At 44.1% G+C, this 19,653-nt stretch overlaps 2 protein-coding genes and 1 pseudogene across 3 annotated transcripts in view; 2 read left to right on the forward strand and 1 right to left on the reverse strand.

Annotated features, from left to right (window-relative positions):
- The window catches only part of LOC125527601 (uncharacterized), a 38,524-nt pseudogene extending 26,584 nt beyond the window's left edge, over positions 1-11,940 (forward strand). Inside the window, exons 21-24 of the transcript XR_015617663.1 lie at positions 10,279-10,415; positions 10,518-10,598; positions 11,168-11,273; positions 11,636-11,940. The product of XR_015617663.1 is annotated as an uncharacterized LOC125527601 (transcript). The remainder of the gene's footprint in view (positions 1-10,278; positions 10,416-10,517; positions 10,599-11,167; positions 11,274-11,635) is intronic.
- A 2,070-nt stretch (positions 11,941-14,010) lies between these two features.
- LOC147987478 (uncharacterized) lies at positions 14,011-16,210 on the forward strand. The gene is made up of 3 exons (XM_087542392.1): positions 14,011-14,070; positions 14,300-15,328; positions 15,740-16,210. The coding sequence occupies exons 1-3, from the start codon at positions 14,011-14,013 to the stop codon at positions 16,208-16,210; spliced, it is 1,560 nt and encodes a 519-aa protein (XP_087398518.1).
- A 2,159-nt stretch (positions 16,211-18,369) lies between these two features.
- On the reverse strand, positions 18,370-19,238 carry LOC125527600 (uncharacterized). Its single transcript, XM_048692116.2, has 2 exons — positions 19,082-19,238; positions 18,370-18,859 (listed from the first exon to the last, which is right to left on the reverse strand). The coding sequence occupies exon 2, from the start codon at positions 18,835-18,837 to the stop codon at positions 18,559-18,561; it is 279 nt and encodes a 92-aa protein (XP_048548073.1). The 5' UTR covers positions 18,838-18,859; positions 19,082-19,238; the 3' UTR covers positions 18,370-18,558.
- Between the last annotated feature and the right edge of the window lie 415 nt (positions 19,239-19,653).

Genomic DNA, 19,653 nt, shown 5'->3' on the forward strand with positions numbered 1-19,653 from the left:
AAGCATTTCAAAGGCGAGGCAGATCACCGGAAGAAGCCCGCCATGCGCACCGGTGATCACGTGCTTGCTATGGTCAATGATTTACACTACGTAATCTTTGGAAAGGGTCCCGGTGGACTAGCTATTCCGAATGACGCTGAGGGACACGCACCCATGTGGAAGAAGAAATCTATATTTTGGGACCTACCCTACTGGAAAGACCTAGAGGTCCGCTCCTCAATCGACGTGATGCACGTGACGAAGAACCTTTGCGTGAACCTGCTAGGCTTCTTGGGCGTGTATGGGAAGACAAAAGATACACCTGAGGCACGAGAGGACCTGCAACGTTTGCACGAAAGAGACGGCATGCCTCCGAAGCAGTATAAAGGTCCTGCCAGCTACGCTCTTACGAAAGAAGAGAAAGAAATCTTCTTTGAATGCCTGCTCAATATGAAGGTCACGACTGGCTTCTCGTCGAATATAAAGGGAATAATAAATATGCCAGAGAAAAAGTTTCAGAACCTAAAGTCTCATGACTGCCACGTGATTATGACGCAACTGCTTCCGGTTGCATTGAGGGGGCTTCTACCGGAAAACGTCTGATTAGCCATTGTGAAGCTATGTGCATTCCTCAATGCAATCTCTCAGAAGGTGATCGATCCAGAAATCGTACCAAGGCTAAGGAGTGATGTGGCGCAATGTCTTGTCAGTTTCGAGCTGGTGTTCCCACCATCCTTCTTCAATATCATGACGCACGTCCTAGTTCATCTAGTCGACGAGATTGTCATCCTGGGGCCCGTATTTCTACACAATATGTTCCCCTTTGAGAGGTTCATGGGAGTCCTAAAGAAATATGTCCGTAACCGCGCTACGCCAGAAGGAAGCATCTCCATGGGCCATCAAACAGAGGATGTTATCGGGTTTTGTGTTGACTTCATTCCTGGCCTTAACAAGATAGGTCTCCCTAAATCGCGGTATGAGGGGACACTGACTGGAAAAGGCACTCTTGGAAGAGACTCAATAATATGCAGGGACGGATATTCTTGGTCTCAAGCACACTACACAATTCTACAGAACTCTACCTTGGTGACCCCGTATGTCGATGAACACAAGAACAGTCTGCGCTCCAAACACCCGGAGCAGTGCGACGACTGGATTACATGTGAACACATCACGACTTTCAGCAGTTGGTTGGAAACACGTCTCAGAGGTGACAACACTGTTTGTGATGAGTTGTACTTGTTGTCCAGGGGACCATCTTTGACTGTATTGACTTACAAAGGATACGAGATAAATGAGAATACATTTTACACGATCGCCCAAGATCAAAAGAGCACCAACCAAAACAGCGGTGTCCGCTTTGATGCAGCAACCGAGAGCGGAAAAGACACATATTATGGTTACATAGTGGACATATGGGAACTTGACTACGGACCTGATTTTAAGGTCCCTTTGTTTAAGTGCAAATGGGTCAATCTGTTAGGCGGCGGGGTACAGGTAGACCCACAGTACGGAATGACAACAGTGGATCTGAAAAATCTTGGGTACACTGACGAACCGTTCGTCCTAGCCAATGATGTGGCACAGGTTATCTATGTGAAGGACATGTCTACCAAACCGAGAAAAAGAAAAGATAAGGAAGCGAATACATCATACGATGAGCCAAAGCACCACATAGTTCTTTCAGGAAAAAGGGACATCCTGGGAGTGGACGGCAAGACAGACATGTCTGAAGATTATGAAAAGTTTCATGAAATTCCTCCCTTCAATGTCAAGGCTGACCCAAGCATCCTGATAAACAATGAAGATTATCCATGGTTACGGCGCAATAAGCAAATGACACAAGCAAAGAAAAAGTGAAGACTTTCTCCCGCAATAAGCAAATGCTATGTGGGTGAAATTATGATACCATCCCAACTTTCAACTTTTTCAGAGTTCATTTGAAATGCTTTCATGTCTTATGGTTCGAAACTTTGATACTTCGAAAGTGATTGTCCATTTTGTACACGAAGTGCATCAAGTTTTTGTCGTAACCCTCTCTACTTTTTGGAACATGCTATGTGGGTGAAATGATGATACCATGCCAACTTTCAACCTTTTCAGAGTTCATTTTGAAATGCTTTCCAATTTCAGAGTCATTTAGCTCAAAGAATGAATTAATAGCAAACTGAATTGTAAGTATAAATAAAAAATAAATAGCAAAGAAGAAAAAAATTCTAATTTTATAGTAAATTTATTCATAAACTAGTGATTCACACAAATTTTTAAAAATTCAAATTTAAACTATTTAAAATTTAAAACTAATGGCACTAACAGAAAGTTTATAATTTTTGTGACCTAAAAGCAAAAATAAATCACTAAAAAACTGTAAGTATTTAGTTGTAAGTAGAAATAAAAAATAAATAGAAAAAAATTCTAATTTTATAGTAAAGTTATTCATAAACTAGTGATTCACACAAATTTTTAAAAATTCAAATTTAAACTATTTAAAATTTAAAACTAATGGCACTAACAGAAAGTTTATAATTTTTGTGACCTAAAAGCAAAAAGAAATCACTAAAAAAACTGTAATTATTTAGTTTTAAGTAGAAACAAAAAAAATAAAAAACCAAAAAAATGTAGAAATAGAAAAGAAAAAACCAAAAAAAAATGCCACCTACTGGGCCTCCACGGCCTGAATACGACTAGAAACCCTACATGGGCCAGGATTCAGGCCCGCAGAGGCCCAATAGGCCCACAGGCAGTAGCAGTTTAGGCCCGAAAGCCTGCATTTGAGAGGAGCTCGAAAGGGGAGGCAGAGCAGCGCTTATAAACCAGTATCGGCGCCCTTCAGCTAGCGATGTGGGACTAAACTTCTGGGCGCGGGGCGCACAAGGGCATTGGTCCCGGTTGGTGGCACCAACCGGGACTAAAGGGGGCATTGGTCACGGTTGGTGGCACCAACCGTGACCAATGCCCCCCTTTAGTCCCGGTTGGTGGCACCAACCGGGACCAAAGGTCGCCGCTTCCCGCCCTTTGGCCTGCCGAAAATTGACCTTTGGTCTCGGTTCGTGGCACCAACCGGGACTAATGCCCACCTTTGGTCCCGGTTGCTGCCACGAACCGGGACTAAAGCCTGTTCTATATAAGGAAGCACTTAGCATTTTTTTCATTCTCATCCTGCAGTTGCCCCGACGCCGCCCGCCCCCATCGTCGCCGTCGCCCGCGCCCATCGTCGCCGTCGCCCGCGCCGCGCGCCGCCCCGGCCCGCCCCCGTCGCCGTCGCCCTCGTCCCTGCGCCGCCCCGCACCGCCCTCGTCCCTGCCCCGACGCCGCCCGCCCCCATCGTCGCCGTCGCCCGCGCCGCGTGCCGCCCCGGCCCGCCCCCGTCGCCGTCGCCCACGTCGCCCGCGCCGCGTGTCGCCCCGACGCCGCCCGCCCCCATCGTCGCCGTCGCCCGCGCCCATCGTCGCCGTCGCCCGCGCCGCGCGCCGCCCCGCCGTCGCCGTCGCCGTCGCCCACCCGCCCCCATCGTCGCCGTCGCCGTCGCCCGCCCGCCCCCATCGTTGCCGTGGCCGTCGCCCGCGTCGCCGTCGCCGTCGTCCTCTGGTCCGGCCGCGGCGCCCTAGCTAGCATATTTTTTTGTTATATGCTTTTTTTTCTGTTATATGCTTTTTTTCTGTTATATGCTTTTTTCTGTTATATGCTTTTTTTTCATGTATATATGCAAAAAATAGTAAATATGAAAGAATATAGGATATTTTTCATATGATTTTTTTCATAGATTTTTTTCTGTTCATATGCAAAAAATAATAGTAAATATGAAGGAGAAGAAAGAATATAGGATTTTTTTCTGTTCATAGATTTTTTTGGTGATATTAATTATTGTAAATATGAAAATGTTTGTATATTCATATGAACAAATGAATTAGAAGAGGGAGAAGAAGAGGGGGTCGAGAGGGGGTCTAGGGTCTCCGAGGGGGGAGAGGAAGACGGGGAGAAATAAATAAGAAGAAGAAAAAAGAAGAAAAAGAAGAGGAGAAGAAGAAAGGAATAGAGGAGAAGAAGAGAAAAATAGAATATATATTCTATTTTCTCTTTTCTCCTCTATTCCTTTCTTCTTCTCCTATTTTTCTTCTTCTTTTTTTTCTTCGACACGTGGGGGGGGGGGGGGGTCGAGAACGCCGGACATTCATGAGAGAGGCGAGGAAGAAGGGGAAGAAGAAGAGAGGAAGAAGAGGAAGTCTTCTCCTCTATTCTTTCTTCTCTTCTTTTTTCTTCTTCTTCTTCTTCCTCTTTATTTTATCGGGAACGAGGGTCGTCGAGAGGGTCGCCGAGCGGTAGAGGAGAAACCCTAAATAGAAAGTATCGTCGGTGTGAGATACATGTACCGTCGGTGTCGGACACTACATCCACATCCCACAAGTGGCGCGGGCTTCGACCCCCACGTCACTTGTGGGACGTGGATGTAGTGTCCGACACCGAAGGCCACATGTATCTCACACCCACGATACTTGCTAGCTATTTAGGGTTTCCTCTACCGAAAAGAAGAGGAGAAATAAATAAGAAGAAGAAAAAAGAAGAAAAAGAAGAGGAGAAGAAGAAAGGAATAGTGGAGAAAAGAGAAAATAGAATATATTCTATTTTCTCTTTTCTCCACTATTCCTTTCTTCTTCTCCTCTTTTTTTTCTTCTTTTCTTCTTCTTCTTCTTCTTCTTCTTATTAGCCGGAAGTAGAGAGAGGTTTCCTAGTGTCAAAGTATTGAAGAAATCCATGCCTTCATCATTAGCCGGAAGTAACCAGGGTATGTTGGTACGAAGTTCTGCAAAGTTATTCTGGAATGGAGTCCCGGATAGAATAATCCGCTTTTTGGTACGAATTCAGCAAAGGCCTTCCAAATAGCGATATTCGGAAGGCTCTTGCTGAACTTTGTACCAAAAAGCGAATTATCCTATCTGGGACTCCGTTCCAGAACAACTTTGAAGAGCTTCGTACCATCATGCACATGTTACTTTCGCCTAATGATGAAGACATGGTTTTGTTGAATCCTTTGACACTAGGCAACCTCCCGACCCCTCGGCGATCCTCTCGAACATGAGAGGAAGAAGAGGGTCGTCTAGGGGTCGAGGGTTCCAGGGTCGTCGAGGGTTCGAGGGGTCGAGGATCGCCGAGGGGTCGAGAGAGGTTTCCTAGTGTCAAAGTATTGAAGAAATCCATGCCTTCATCATTAGCCGGAAGTAACTAGGGCATGTTGGTACGAAGTTCTGCAAAGTTGTTTTGGAATGGAGTCCCGGATAGAATAATCCGCCTTTTGGTACCAATTTAGCAAAGGCCTTCCAAATAGCGATATTCGGAAGGCTCTTGCTGAACTTTGTACCAAAAGGCGGATTATCCTATCTGGGAGTCCGTTCCAGAACAACTTTGAAGAGCTTCATACCATCATGCACATGTTACTTTCTCCTAATGATGAAGACATGGTTTTGTTGAATCCTGAGACACTACGCAACCTCCCGACCCCTCGGCGATCCTATCGAACATGAGAGGAAGAAGAGGATAAAAAAAGAAGAGGAAGAAGAAAAAAAGAGGAGAAGAAAGAATAGAGGAGATCTTCTCCTCTATTCTTTCTTCTCCTCTTATTTTTCTTCTTCTTCCTCTTTTTTTTATCGGGAACGAGGGTCGTCGAGGGACATAGATGTAGTGTCGTCGTTGTCGATATATACCCCCTCCCGATAGCTTACTATGATTAGGTAGCTAGTTCTATGTTTGGCACTAATATATCCATCTATCATGTTTGAATAATAATTGCCATGTTGTAAATATTTGTAGAAACTATGGACACCGCCCTAGACGAAGCAACAAAAGAAGTGTTGTTGAGGGACATAATCGCAGAAGGAAGTGATGCCATCTCGTTGTTTCTCAATGAAACCGATGGTCTGGAAGGACAGGGTGAACAAGCTGGCTACGGTGACCTAATGCCGGTGCAAGAAGAAGAACATGAGGACGGCTCCGGTGACCCAATGCCGGTGCAAGAAGGAGACCGTGATGACGGCTTCGGTGACCGAACCGAGTCCGGCCAGGTATATATATTAGTTAAGCCTATGCTGACTAGCTGATTGATGCATTCATTGTTTTGGTATGTACACATATTAATTAAGTCTTTGTTCTTTTTTCTAGCCCTACGAATCGAGCACAACTTCGGTAAAGAGATGAGGCCCGAAGAAAAAGTTGAGCTCGGATGAAAAGTTTGAGATTATAGCAATCGCGCCCGACGGCCAACCTATTGAACCCCTCCGGACAAAGAGCGCATTTGTTGCTCAGTGCGGGGTTCTGGTTAGGGACAAGATCCCGATAAGCATCCAGCAATGGTTTAAGCCAGCTACAGAAGACCCTGAGGTGTCTTATGTCAATGATATGCAGAAAAATGATCTTTGGACTGAGCTGAAGTCAAATTTCACCCTACCGCCTGAGGATAATCCAGAGAACCCAGTTAAAGAGAAATTAATCAAGTCTTTTGCTCTGAAGAGGATGGCAGAACTATTCAGGAGGTGGAAGAAAGAGCTGAATAAGTTTGTTGAAAAAAATGAGACACCAGAATTCAAGGGCAGATATGAGAAGATCAGAGATCACTGGCCCGCATTTGTGGCCCACAAGACATCAGAAAAGAGTAAGAAGATGTCGGCGACAAACAAGAAAAATGCTGCGAAGAAGAAGCTTCACCATCGCACGGGGTCAGGTGGCTACCTCGTAGCCCGGCCTAAGTGGTCCAAGAGTGAGAATGATCTGGTTCATAAAGGGATCGAACCAGAGACAAATAACTGGCCAGACCGTTGCCGGACTTGGTTCTTCGGGGCTGGCGGAACCCTGGACCCTGAAACAGGGAAGTGCATTTGGACGAACGATCAAATGTACATACCAGTCAGTAAGCTTAAGCAGTATATCGAAGCAGTGCAGGAAGGGACGTTCTTTCCAGACAGAGAGAACGACGAGCTCACAATGGCCCTCGGGAATCCTGAGCACCCTGGACGGACACGAGGCACGCCAGGCTCCGTTCCGTGGAAGGTTGGGTTTCCGGACGCAGGCGGTTACAAATCCCATGAGAGGAGGAAAAAAGTGCAGCAGACCCAAATGTAGGCGCTGCAAGCAAGGGTGGACGCGATAGAGGAACGAGAAGCAAATCGCAGCAAACGTACTGCCGAAGCCTCCCCCGAAGCTACCCCGCCATCTCAGCGCAGAAGCAGCGTGGCTTCCACCGAGCTGCTTCAGCTAGAGCATGCCTTGACGGCTCCTGCCAGCTATCCCGTGGATGCTATCACGGAGTCTCAAAATTGCCACCTTATGACGCAATGGATGAATTTGAAGGTCAAGGCGGCTGTTGGCTCTGTTTATCCTACTGAACCCGGCGCAACTTTTCACTGCCGGCCGATTCCAGAAGGATATGCTAGGGTGATGGTGGATGAGATAACGGAGGGATTTGAGGACCTCCAGCTTGACCACCCTACCGGTGAAGGGGAGACTCGGCTGGGGTCTGCTCTGAAGACTCCATGCCTATGGCGGAAGGACCTCATCAACCTTCCGAACTGGACGCCACCGCCTCCTCCTCCTCCTCCGGCGAGTCAGGGCACTCCGCCTCCACCGCCTCCTCCTCCTCCGGCGAGTGACGATCAGGGCCCTCGGCCGGCTCCTTCTCCGGCGCGCGGCGGCACTCCGCCTCCTTCTCCGCCTGCGCCGACGCGCCCGAGCAGCCCTCCTCCTCCTTCTCCGCCTCGTCAGCAAGGGCGGAAGAGACCTGCCGCCGCTCCAGCTGCTCCGGCGCGTCGTAGTCCTTCTCCTCCGCCGCTTAAGCAAGTAAAGAAGACAACCGCTACGTCTGCTCGGTCGGCGTCTAGTAGTACAACCAGAGGCGGGAGGACATACAGATTCGGTCCTTCTCTGAAGACTCCAGAGAAGTTACCATACGAGAGGACCCAGGAGGAGAACGCCGAGATCGCGCGAGAAGAAGTGAAGAAATTCTTTGAAGGGGTGAAAGCAAAGAAACATCCACCCCCGGAGGAGAAGGTAGATCGGGTGAAAGTGAAGCGCACTCTGGCTGCCCTGACAAAAACACCGAAGTCTGATTCGCCGAAAGGAAACTATGACCGCATTATTGGAAAGGAATTTGCCGAAACGGAGCGGTCGGGAAGTACTGTCAGTGATCAAAGGCTGAAACAACGACGAGCTGGGAAACAAATTGCCCAGCTCGGCGAACAAGCGAAGCAATCGTGCCCCCCGCTCAAGGTGCCTAGCCACAACGTCGATAATGATCCGAGGATGGTGCCCGGTTATAGCAATCCTGCAGATTACCTGCCCGACGAAGTACATTATGACCCCATGGACGTGCAGATACAAAGATACGAGTACGGGAAGCCTCTCGTCAAAGATGAAAGATCTCTATCAACGATGATGCGAAGATTGCATGATTGGTACTTGAAAATCTGCAGAGACTCTGGGGGGAGGAGTACTTTGTATGCGAGAGTTAAACCGGAGCATGAACTCGTTGGAATTGATCTGTTGCCTGTTCCATTTGAGGAGTTCTATCAGTTCTTCAATCAATTGGCCCTCGATAAAGCAACTGTCACCTGCTACTGTCTGTAAGTAGTACTACTTCTGTCATTAAGTTTCTCTATATAGCTTAGCTCTTTCATTGCATGTATTTATAATCATCCTCACTATATTATGCAGATTGAAAATCATCGAATTGAATAAAAGACAAGTCGGTGATATTGGGTTCATTAACACAAATCTCATAGATGCAACTCAGGTTAAATTTCATGCCGCAGAAACCGAGGCCGGCATGCTAGAATCGTTGATAATAAATCAAAACAAAGATATAATACTCTTTCCTTACAACTTCAAGTGAGTGTTACTGTCTTGTGCGTATTCGGTTTCCCTTATATATTAGTCAAGGTTATAGTAATGTAATTGATGAGTTATGCATGCGTGTGCAGTTTCCACTATATTCTCCTACATATTAAGCTTGAGCACGGACTAGTAACCGTCTTAGACTCAAGACGAAAAGATCCCAAGGACTATGCAGACATGACTCAAATACTCGAGAAGTAAGTTAAATCGATCATTATCCACCATATCAGCAACTTTGTTCATTTCCTGATATATCAAGTAATTGTTTTCTTTGTCCGGCAGGGTTTGGAGAAAATTCACCAGAAAAGCTCCGGGACTGCCGAAGGAGCTGCAATTTAGACACCCGAAAGTAAGTACTAGCTATAGTAGCATTTTAAGCGCATCTACTAGTCATTCAAGCGCTAGTTTCATCAATACCATTTGGCATTCTTTCTTATCAGTTTGATTAACCTCTATTTCTTGTAAAGTGGTTGTGGCAGCAACAAGGGAATGATTTCTGTGGTTACTATGTTTGCGAGTCCATCCGCCACACGACCTGTGAGCGGGGCTACACTGACGAACAATATGAAGTACGTAAATAACAACATTCACAATTTTATTTTATTACCATCATTTGTGTTGAGTTTCATTCATTCATATATATATGTATTGACCCCCTTCTTTAAATTAGATGTTTCAGAAGCGGGATGAACTCCTAGCACCAGCTCGCATGCGAGGAATTCAAGAGGAATTGGCGGCATTCTTTCTTGACCACGTGATCCCTGAAGACGGAGAATTCTATGTTAACCCTGAGTCCGTATGATTATATTTGTAAGAGATAATTACTGTATATATGTAGCCGGTAGTGTCAGATAGATATACGAGAACTTGTTGTTCGACCAATCTCTCGGAGAAGGAGAGGTGGTCGATATCACTTCTCTCTGTATATATGCATATATGTTCATGACGATCTTCTGTTTCCTTCGTTTACTTACTAGCTAGCTAGCGTGTCTAGTCCTCTCTATATACGTATGTATAGTACGTAGCGTCGACCAAGCACAGACATAACAGAGGACACTTCTCTCTATTAATTATAACTAGCTAACACAATATATGAAACACCTAAATTAACCCCCTAAAACCCCCAACCCCCCCCCCTTCAAAAAAAAAAACAAAAACCCCAGCCACAGAAGTGCTGACGCGTGGATGCCTATTGGTCCCGGTTGGTGCCACCAACCGGGACCAAAGGGTCTCCACGTGGGCAGTGCGCAGAGCCCAGTCAGGAGACCCTTTGGTCCCGGACTAAAGGGTGAAGGTATTAGTACCGACACTTTAGTCCCGGTTCCTAAACCGGGACCAAAGGCCCTTACGAACCGGGACTATAGGCCCTTTTTCTACCAGTGCTTAGGTTTATCATGAACTAACTATTATACATGTGTTCAGTTCATCTCAGTCCCAGAGGAACGGTACGAGCAATACAGAAAAAGGCCAGACTTCATAAAAGAATACATATTCCCTGGTGGTTGCATTCCTTCTTTGGCCCGTATAATGTCTGCCATGACCACGTCATCAAGGTTCTGGTACGTTTTACATGAATCGAACAATATTGATTGGTTACTTCATGGCCATGGATGAATCTCCATCAATTAAACCTCCCTGATCTTGTTGTGTACTGGGTGTAGCATAGAGCATGTTGAGAATATTGGGCCCAATTACTACACAACTCTGATGCACTGGAGGGACAATTTCATGGCCAACAAAGAGTAAGTATCACTTTGTCATTCACTATTCAAGAATACTGTTGTACACTTAATTATGAAAATTTTGGTAAAAACAAGACTAGCTTATATAACTATATACTCCCTCCATTTTTGTATACAAGGCCACAAACCCATATTACAGGTACCAAGGTAGAAATTAATGGCTACTTAAACCAATGTTGCAAACTAGTCTTTTCTCCTTGCTTGACGTGTTAGTTAATGTGTATTTTTCTCTACAACGCACAACAAAACAACTCTCTCACTCCTCGTTGGTTGATTAATACGGTGCATGCAAATCAATCTTCTCACTCCCATATGCATGCATGAGGTATTAATGTCTTCGGTTGCTAGTACGAGGCAAACCTCATCAATTTTACATCGGTTTGTGTTAGTGGCCTTGTATAGCTGCAAATTGTACTTTTCATAGTGGCCTTGTATACAAAAATGGAGGGAGTATCATATGTCCATTGAGCAGGTAAATTTGTTGTGACGATTATATACACATATACGTACATTGTTACAGTTGGTTGCTCGGTTAGTTTTAATTTCTTATCCATTTCTTCTTCTTGCAGCGAAGTTTTGGCCCTGGGCTTTGATGAAAGATTCCTCCGTATATGGGAGTATTACCTCATATTCTCTGCGGCTGGTTTCAAGTCACGAGCACTTGGAGATTACCAGGTATGCTCTGTGTACATAAGTATTTACCTATCTATTTCCAGACAAATGTAAGTCATATGCTCCATCCGGTCTTAAAAGGATGACATCTTGGAAATCAGCGACCATTAGTTTTCACTGCAGTAAATCATAAAACATTATTTAAAAAATCAAATGATGAAAATTGTTTTTGTTGAGAAAGACCTAAAAAATGACATTTTCACAAATCAAATCAAAATATTTAATAAATTGTACTGGTCAGAGTTTTGAAACTTTGACCAAATTATCTTTGAACCTTCACCTTTTTGTGGAAAGGAGGTATTGCTCCAGGTACTGATTGTGGTACCTGAATGGACAAATGGCTGACATGTATATACTGTATGCAGGTTGTTTTCTCTCGTCCAGGCAACCGTCGGCTAGGCCAGCCTTGATGGCTAAAGACAGCATATCCTTCTCCGTTTAGCGTTCGTTACTTCTCGACTACCTACAACCTTTTTTAATAAGTCAGTCGTGGAATGGTTCGTTCATACTGGCAGCCTAATCAGGCGGTTTGGTGATCTGTCGTGTTATTTAATCATGCAATGGTTGGTTTTTTCGTGGCAGTGTATTCTTATCCATCAATTAACGTGTATGTGTGTATGCAAGTGCTACTTTAGACTGGTAACGAGAATTTGAGAATTGCATGTAAGGAACTGGTTTGTTTGCTTTGGTATCTATCAGAAAGGGTTGATGTCCCTTGTGTAGTTTTTGATCTATTCCGTGTTTGCCATTTTTAATGCTGCTTATGAGAGAGAATCAATGTTCCTAATTACCATGCTTCACCAATGACTCACTAGGAGTTTTTTTTTCTTTACGGGAAGCCTACAAGGCTAGCTTTATTCAAACTCAAATAACAGATACACCCTCCGTTCCATGATGTAGTGCATATAGATTTTTTGAAAAGTCAAATTTTACAAACTTTGACCAAGTTTGTAGAGAAAAACATATACATCTGAAATACGAAATACATATCCTTAGATACATCACAAGATATACTTTCATGTTGTCTATATTTGTTACTATAGATATAAATAGTTTTCTCAATAAACTTGGTCAAAGATTGTAAAGTTTGATCTTTTAAAAAATCTATATGCACTACATTATGAAAGGGAGGGAGTACATCATCTGCTAAAAGTTTAACGATGAAAGGGGGTTACGACCTCATTTAGCTAGCTCATGAGCAACTACATAAGACTGCCTATTATAATGCTCGATAGTAACCTTTTCGAACTCAACCATAATAGAAAGACAATCATCAATAGCACAAGCTGCCATCATAGAATGTCCTTCTCTTTGCTTTAGGGCATCAACCACCATGATATTATCCAGCCTTGCAAAGATATTGTGACAACCAATACTTATTGCAAGTTTCAGCCCTTCATGAAGAGCAGCATCCTCAGCCGAGACTAGGTCCGCTCTGATAAAACTTTCCCTATGATCTCGGATGATTTGGCTGTGTGCATCTTAGGTATGCAGAGACCGGATATAATGCTTAAAACTTTTTAAGTAATAAAATGACTCTTTTCAAAAATGATCTCAGATGATCGCCCCACTGTATTCCAAGTAAACACACCGAAAAAGAGGTGTCCACATTAAGGACTTGCTGACCTGCTAGGACTGTCACCCATGTGTTAAATTTGGGTGAAGTTGTTACCTTTCCCGCTGCCCTCACAAAGTTTAGAACTAAATCAAGGATCGCTGGTGTTCTCCCCTCGCGGGACTGAATATCTTCTCTCGCAATCTGCCTTCTTTGCCACCATAGGTACCAACAAGTTGCTGCTATTAACTCCGGAAATGTAACAAGATCTATATTGGAGCTTTAATAGGAATCATCACAAAGCCAAAATTACTTGTCCTAGATTTGTTATGCTTGCCAGTTGCCAAATGCATATTACCTCTGTCTCAAATTACTTATCTTATATTTGTTTAGATACGGATATATCTAACACTATACGGATGTATCTAACACTAAAATGTGTCTAGATACATTCATACTTAGACAAATTTAAAACAAGTAATTCGGAACAGAGGGAGTACTTTTTTAGAAAGAAGGCGATCTCTCCCTCCCTCCCTTCCCCTCCCCCACACCCATATAGAGAAGTAAAGTTAATCAAAGCCTTCAGGGTGACGTAGTCTCCCTCCTCATGCATTCACCGGGGACGCAACCTGAGCAAAGCTCGGTGCCGCCTCTGGCACCATGGAACCTAGCCAGACGAATCCACTAGTAACCTAAACCGATTGGATCCTGAAAGACTTGTCGGACACACAAAACAACACACCCTTCGCCGGTGATAAGCACACCAACGGAACGGGGATAGGGTGGGAAAAACACGATTTCTAAACTGGGAAAGCATGCCGCCACGCCATCCCTAACCAAACACGATGAAACCTTGAAGAACACTTGACACAAATTTCCCACACCGATGTATGCCAAGTCCGGATCTATGGTCAAACTCTCCGCCTTCCAGGGCCATGCGCAGACGTCATCTTCTTCGGTGGCCCAACCAGGCAGGGCCGTAGTAGAAGCTCACTGCGCTGGATTCGTCCGGCCGCCGTCGAATTCACAAGCGCCTCCGTCGAACACCGTCTAACGAAGACCTTCACTCAGCTCTCATCTCCTTCTCCAACTTCAATAGACCTCCTCCAAGACCTTCAAAATTTCCCCGGCAAGCCCTCCTTGAATCAGCGACTAGTTTGATCGGGATAAGCAATGCGATCGAGCATGCGGTCGCTGCAGCAGATCGGAATCAGCGGTGGTCTATTGCGGCGGGTGTGCGTGCACGTACAGGAGCGGAAGTCTCGCGAGATTGGATCGCGAGAGGCGGAGCTAGCTATGAGCCTATGACCCAAGGTGGCGTCAATGCAAGCAGTCCGCGGCAGTCCGCATACCGCAGCGGCCGCGAGAGCTATATCTCGCGCATTTGCTTTTTGCGGACGATTCTTTACTGTTGTTGGAAGCCACCGAGGAAAGTGTGTCAACAGTCAATGAAATTCTTGCCGTATATGAGCAGGGGTCGGGCCAAATTATAAACCGTGACAAGTCAGCTGTGCTCTTCAGTAAGAATACATCACAGCAAAGGAAACAAATCTTTCTGAACTTACTTGGACTTCAGAATGAGGGACAGCAGGGCAAGTATCTAGGTTTACCACGTTATGTGGGAAAGTCGCGTCGCCTCTGCTTTGAGTACCTCCGGGACAGAATTTGGGAGCTGCTTCAGGGATACAAAAGCAAACTTTTGTCAAAAAAGGGAAAAGAAATTTTAATCAAAACCGTAGCCCAGGCAATCCCCGCCTATGCTATGGCCTGTTTTGACCTCACTAAGTCCCTATGTGAGAGCATTAGCCACATGACATGCCGATTTTGGTGGGATAATCAGGAGGACGAGCATAAACATCACTGGGTCGGTTGGGACAGGTTGACTCTCCCAAAGGAGCAGGGTGGGCTTGGTTTCAGAGACCTACACGCGTTCAACATCGCTATGTTGTCCCGCCAAGTCTGGAGGCTGATCCAGGCACCGGATTCACTTTGTGCTCGTGTTCTTCGTGCAAAGTATTACCCGGACGGTAACATCCTTGCAGCTTCTGCGGCCCCTGGTATCAGCTACGTATGGCGAAGTATTTTGCAAGGTGTGGAGGTTATCAAGGAGGGTATGGTGTGGAGAGTGGGTACGGGCGAGAATATCCGGATTTGGCAGGACCCCTGGCTCCCCACCGGTGCTGTTCGGTTTCCAAGATCCCCAAGAGGCAACACTATTCTGACAAAAGTTGCTGAGTTATTAGACCCTGACACACACTCCTGGGATGAACAGCTGGTCAGACAAACTTTCAACACGGAAGAGGCTGCTGTTATTCTCAAGATTCCAGTTTTTCAGCATCACGAGGACTTTCTGGCATGGCAATTTGATACCAAGGAGCTATTTTCAGTGAGGTCTGCATATAGAGTTCAGATTGATATGTTGAAACGGCAGGCCCGCCGGCAGCAGGGAGAGAGCTCTTTGGGTGACACTGGGAATAGCAAGCTATGGCAGGAACTTTGGAAGGTTAAATGCCCAGGGAAAGTGCATCATTTTATGTGGAGGGTTGCTCACAATAGTCACCCTATGCTGAGGAATATTGAACGGATTGGGGTGGAGCTGGACACTACGTGTGTTATATGCCAGAAGACGGCAGCCACCTCTTTTTTAGATGTAAGGAAGTAAAGAAGGTGTGGCGTGTGTGCGATCTCGAGGCAATCCGGCTTGACCTGCTGCAATGCTTGTCCCCGCACGAACTCCTTCTGTACATTTTTGCCCTTCCAGAGGAAAAGAAATTAAAAATCATCTGCCTCTTATGGCTGTGGTGGACGGAGAGAAATAAAGCCAATCATAAGCAGAATAGAGCTAAGCCTGAAGAGTTCTATTTCCTACTCCAGAAGCATGTTGCTGAATGGCGTGAGTTCTGTGCGTGTCCAGCTTGGGAACGTAAAGATGCTCACCCATTCCCAGTGGGTCAAACCAAATGTGGACAAGGTGAAAATTAATATTGATGAAGCCTTTGATGCGTCTAACCAGAGCTCGGGATGGGGTTGTGTTGCGCGGGACCATATGGGTGATGTTCTGTTTGCTGCTGCTGGTAAGATTGAGCATGTGAGTGATGCTCTACACGCTGAAGCTACTGCCCTACTGAACGCCATTAACCTTGCTAAAGATCATGGTATGTGCCGTGTGGATTTTGAGACTGACTGTTTAGAACTTGCCCAAGCCATCAACACCCCGGTGCTCGACCGGTCCGCCTTGGGGGCTCTTTTCCGCGAGACAAGGTGTCTGCTTCAGTTGGGTTTTAGTGAGTGGCGTGTCATCCATTGCCCCCGTACTTGTAACAAGCCTGCCCATGAAATGGCGGCCATAGGTAAATGTAATTCTCTTAGGGGCCACCGTATTTGATTATCTGATCTCCCTCCCAATGTAATCGTTGCTGTGACTGCCGATTTGGTCGGTCCGGCGTAAAACTTGGAATGTAAGATGTTCCAATTCAAAAAAAAAAAGAGATGATAGGAGCTCTCACGTGACGCGTCTAAAGTAACGGGCCAACCCACTTGCGAAAACTTGGAATGTAGGATGTTCCAATTCAAAAAAAAAAGAGATGGTAGGAGCTCTCACGTGACGCGTCTAAAGTAACGGGCCAACCCACTTGCGAATACTTAAAAGAAGTTGAGTAGAGATAAAGAGAGAGAGAGAGAGAGAGAGTGGTGATCGATCCCAGGATCTCCAGGCTGCACAGTAGCTCGCTAGTCACTAAGACAACGGCGAGTTCGTGTTAAGTAAGTAGCGCGCGACCAAATTAAAGGAAAAGAGCCGGTTTTCCACTGGTTTCCGTCTTTTTCTTTGTTCTTATATTTACACAAGATTTTCTTTGTTTTGTTTCTATGTTTTACTCGGTTATTACTTCTATTTCTTTATTTTTTGTTTTTCTTCGGTTTTCTTTGTTTCTTTCTCGTTTCTCACTAGCTTTTTTCTACTATTTCTTTCTTCTTAATTTTCTTCGGGTTTTTTTTCCTTGGTTATCTTTTGTTTTCTCTCGGGTTTTCATTCTTTTTTTACAAATTTTTGGTATATATCTAATATATTTTTCTAATATACGTTCAATATTTTTCAAATACAAGATTAACATTTACTGGATAAATGGTCAATATTTTTTAGACTGATTTAACATTTTTCGAATGCTTGATTAACATTTTTCAAATACCATATTAGCATATTTTAAATACTTGGTCAACATTTTTTCGATACACATTTAACATTTTTTTGAATACTTGACTAACATTTTTTAAATACAAGATTAACTTTTTTGAATAAATGGTCAATATTTTTTCTATAAAGATTTAACATTTTTCAAATGCTTGATTAAGACTTTTCAAATACCAGATTAACATTTTCAAGTACAAGTTGAACATTTTTTCTATACACATTTAAGTTTTTTCCAAATGATTGATTAACATTTTTTAAATACATGATCAACTTTTTTTTTCTATACAAGTTAAAAAAATGCTTGATCAACATTATTCAAATTATTATTGTTTTTAATCTATGGAATATTTTCTATACACATTAATCATTTTTTTCAAATGCTCGATTAACATTTTTTGAATACAACTTCACTATTTTCTGAATACACAGTCAACATTTTCTCTAAATTTTTTGTTAACATTTTTCAAATACTTGTTTAACATTTTTTCAAATGCTTGGATTAACATTTTTAAAGACATGATCAACTTTTTTTCACACACAATGTATATTGTTGTATACATGAGAAACAATTTCTCTATGCCCATATGTTTCATTGAAATTGCTTTTGTAATATCTTATTTAGAATATTTGGAATTATAAACGAAAATAAAAATAGAAAAAAATATGAAAAAGACGAAAACCAAAAAAATAAAAAATAAATAAATAACACGAAATATACTGGAAAAACGAGGTTGTGGCCTCACGCGAGCTGGGCCGGTGCAGTATGACTCTCCTTCAGGCGAGGCTCGCATCCAACTCGCCTGAAGCAAGGTATAGCCACGCCCGGCAGCGGCTGCTTACAGATCGATTCGGTCAATCGGTCCCATAATCTTTTTGTTAGCATAACTTTATTAACATTTTTTTAGAGTTACTCTAACCAGAAAAATACCCAGAGTGAAAATTTCCAAATTATTAATTTTGATTTTTTTGAAGTTAATTAATTGAAATATAAACAAGAGTCAAACAAGAAAAACAAAAGAGTGAAGAAACATATAAAAAGACTAACCAAAAAGTTGGACAGGCCCATTACTTGCGGCTGGGAGGGCGCTTCTTTAACGAGACCTTCTTCAGTCTCGCTAAAAATTTAGGGCTAGTTTCGATCACGTCCACGCTATGTGATGCCTAGCCTGAAGGGTTCCTGGGATCCGCCTGGTGGTTGTTTGGTTGGAGTCTAGAAAAATGTAGCGCTAGCCTGGCCTGGCATACTCAGGCAGATAGTTAGCCTGCCAGGCGTCCTTTTTCAGTCGCCTGGACTATGGCCTGGAGCTGCCTGACTCTAATAAAGTGATGTGCAGACACTTTATTCCTTACATAAATAGAGGGAGGAGTTATTTTTTCGAGTTCGCACTTCCAAGTTAGTTACACTTGCGCGCTGCACGAGTAGGATCCACATTACGAAGTCCCTACATTATTACATCGCCTAACAAAGAGTGATTCACTTCCTATAAATTTGGTGATGTGTCGAGGGGATTCCTCGTGCAGAGGAGCATGCCTTTGGATGGATCCTACTCTGTGACCTTGAGCCGACATCGGTCGAGGATGTCAATGGCATCATCGTACATGGCACGCTTCAGTTCCTCCACCCACCGCCGCATGCTCTCGTCAGTGATGTTCCTCCTATTAGCATCGGCAAGGAAGTTTTTGAGGTCCCTGAGCTTGACGCCAATGTCGTTGATCTCGCCGGAGACCCTGGTCAGCATGGCCACCTTATCTTTGGCCATCTGGGCGAGCATGGTGGCGCCGTAGGATGCCAAAGCAACCAGAACCCCCTCCATGGGTTGCATGGTTTGCTGGTTCGAGCTGCACCTGAAAACATGCACGTAAAATAAATTTGCTCCTCTTTATACTAATCAATTCACACTCACTAGATACTGGCAAACGCTATAAAGAAAAAAAAGGTTGCTTTCAAACAAGAAGGCAGAGGGTTGCCCTGAACTAAAATCGAGGAGGTCATGTGTTCTAGAGGAGAAGAATAGGCATAAGAAGCATCAAAGGTAGAGTAGTTTGCTCATGAAATTAAGCAAGCACCTAGAACGAATCAATTGGAGAGATGGATCTTCTTCCTTGGTGCTTTGCTCTAGAGCAACTAGCTAGCTGGTGGAAGTGGGGATTATTTAGTACATGACCTATATATCCATCTATGCTGGGCTATTTTGCCTTTTTCTTTGAGCCAATTAAGTTTCATGCTGCCACGACAGAAAGAATATGGGTTATGGCAAATCATCAACACAAAAAGAAGATGCCATGCGTATGGTTCGTGCAAGGCACCTATCTATCCATCTATCTGTCACGCACATGTTCACCACCTTCCTGCAAGCAGCACCTGATTCTGTACACTGATGATCGAGATGGAATTCGTTGCTACCCTACAAAATATCTTGTATTCTCTTGCTCTGTTTTAGTTAGCGGCAGCTTCAGAACATCAAACCTACTAACCTAAGTTGCTTCCTTCCTGAACACATAGCTTCAGAACTTGAATAACAATTCATTATAATCGGAGTACAACACACTAGTAACATGCAACTTTTCTATTCCCCCATACTCCATAGTACGCACTGATTACAGTTTGAGTGGGTTAAACTAATATAAGACTATTTAGA

Source organism: Triticum urartu, chromosome 2A (genome assembly GCF_056163025.1).
Source record: "Triticum urartu cultivar PI428250 chromosome 2A, HENAU_Tu73, whole genome shotgun sequence".
Taxonomy (NCBI): Eukaryota; Viridiplantae; Streptophyta; class Magnoliopsida; order Poales; family Poaceae; genus Triticum; species Triticum urartu.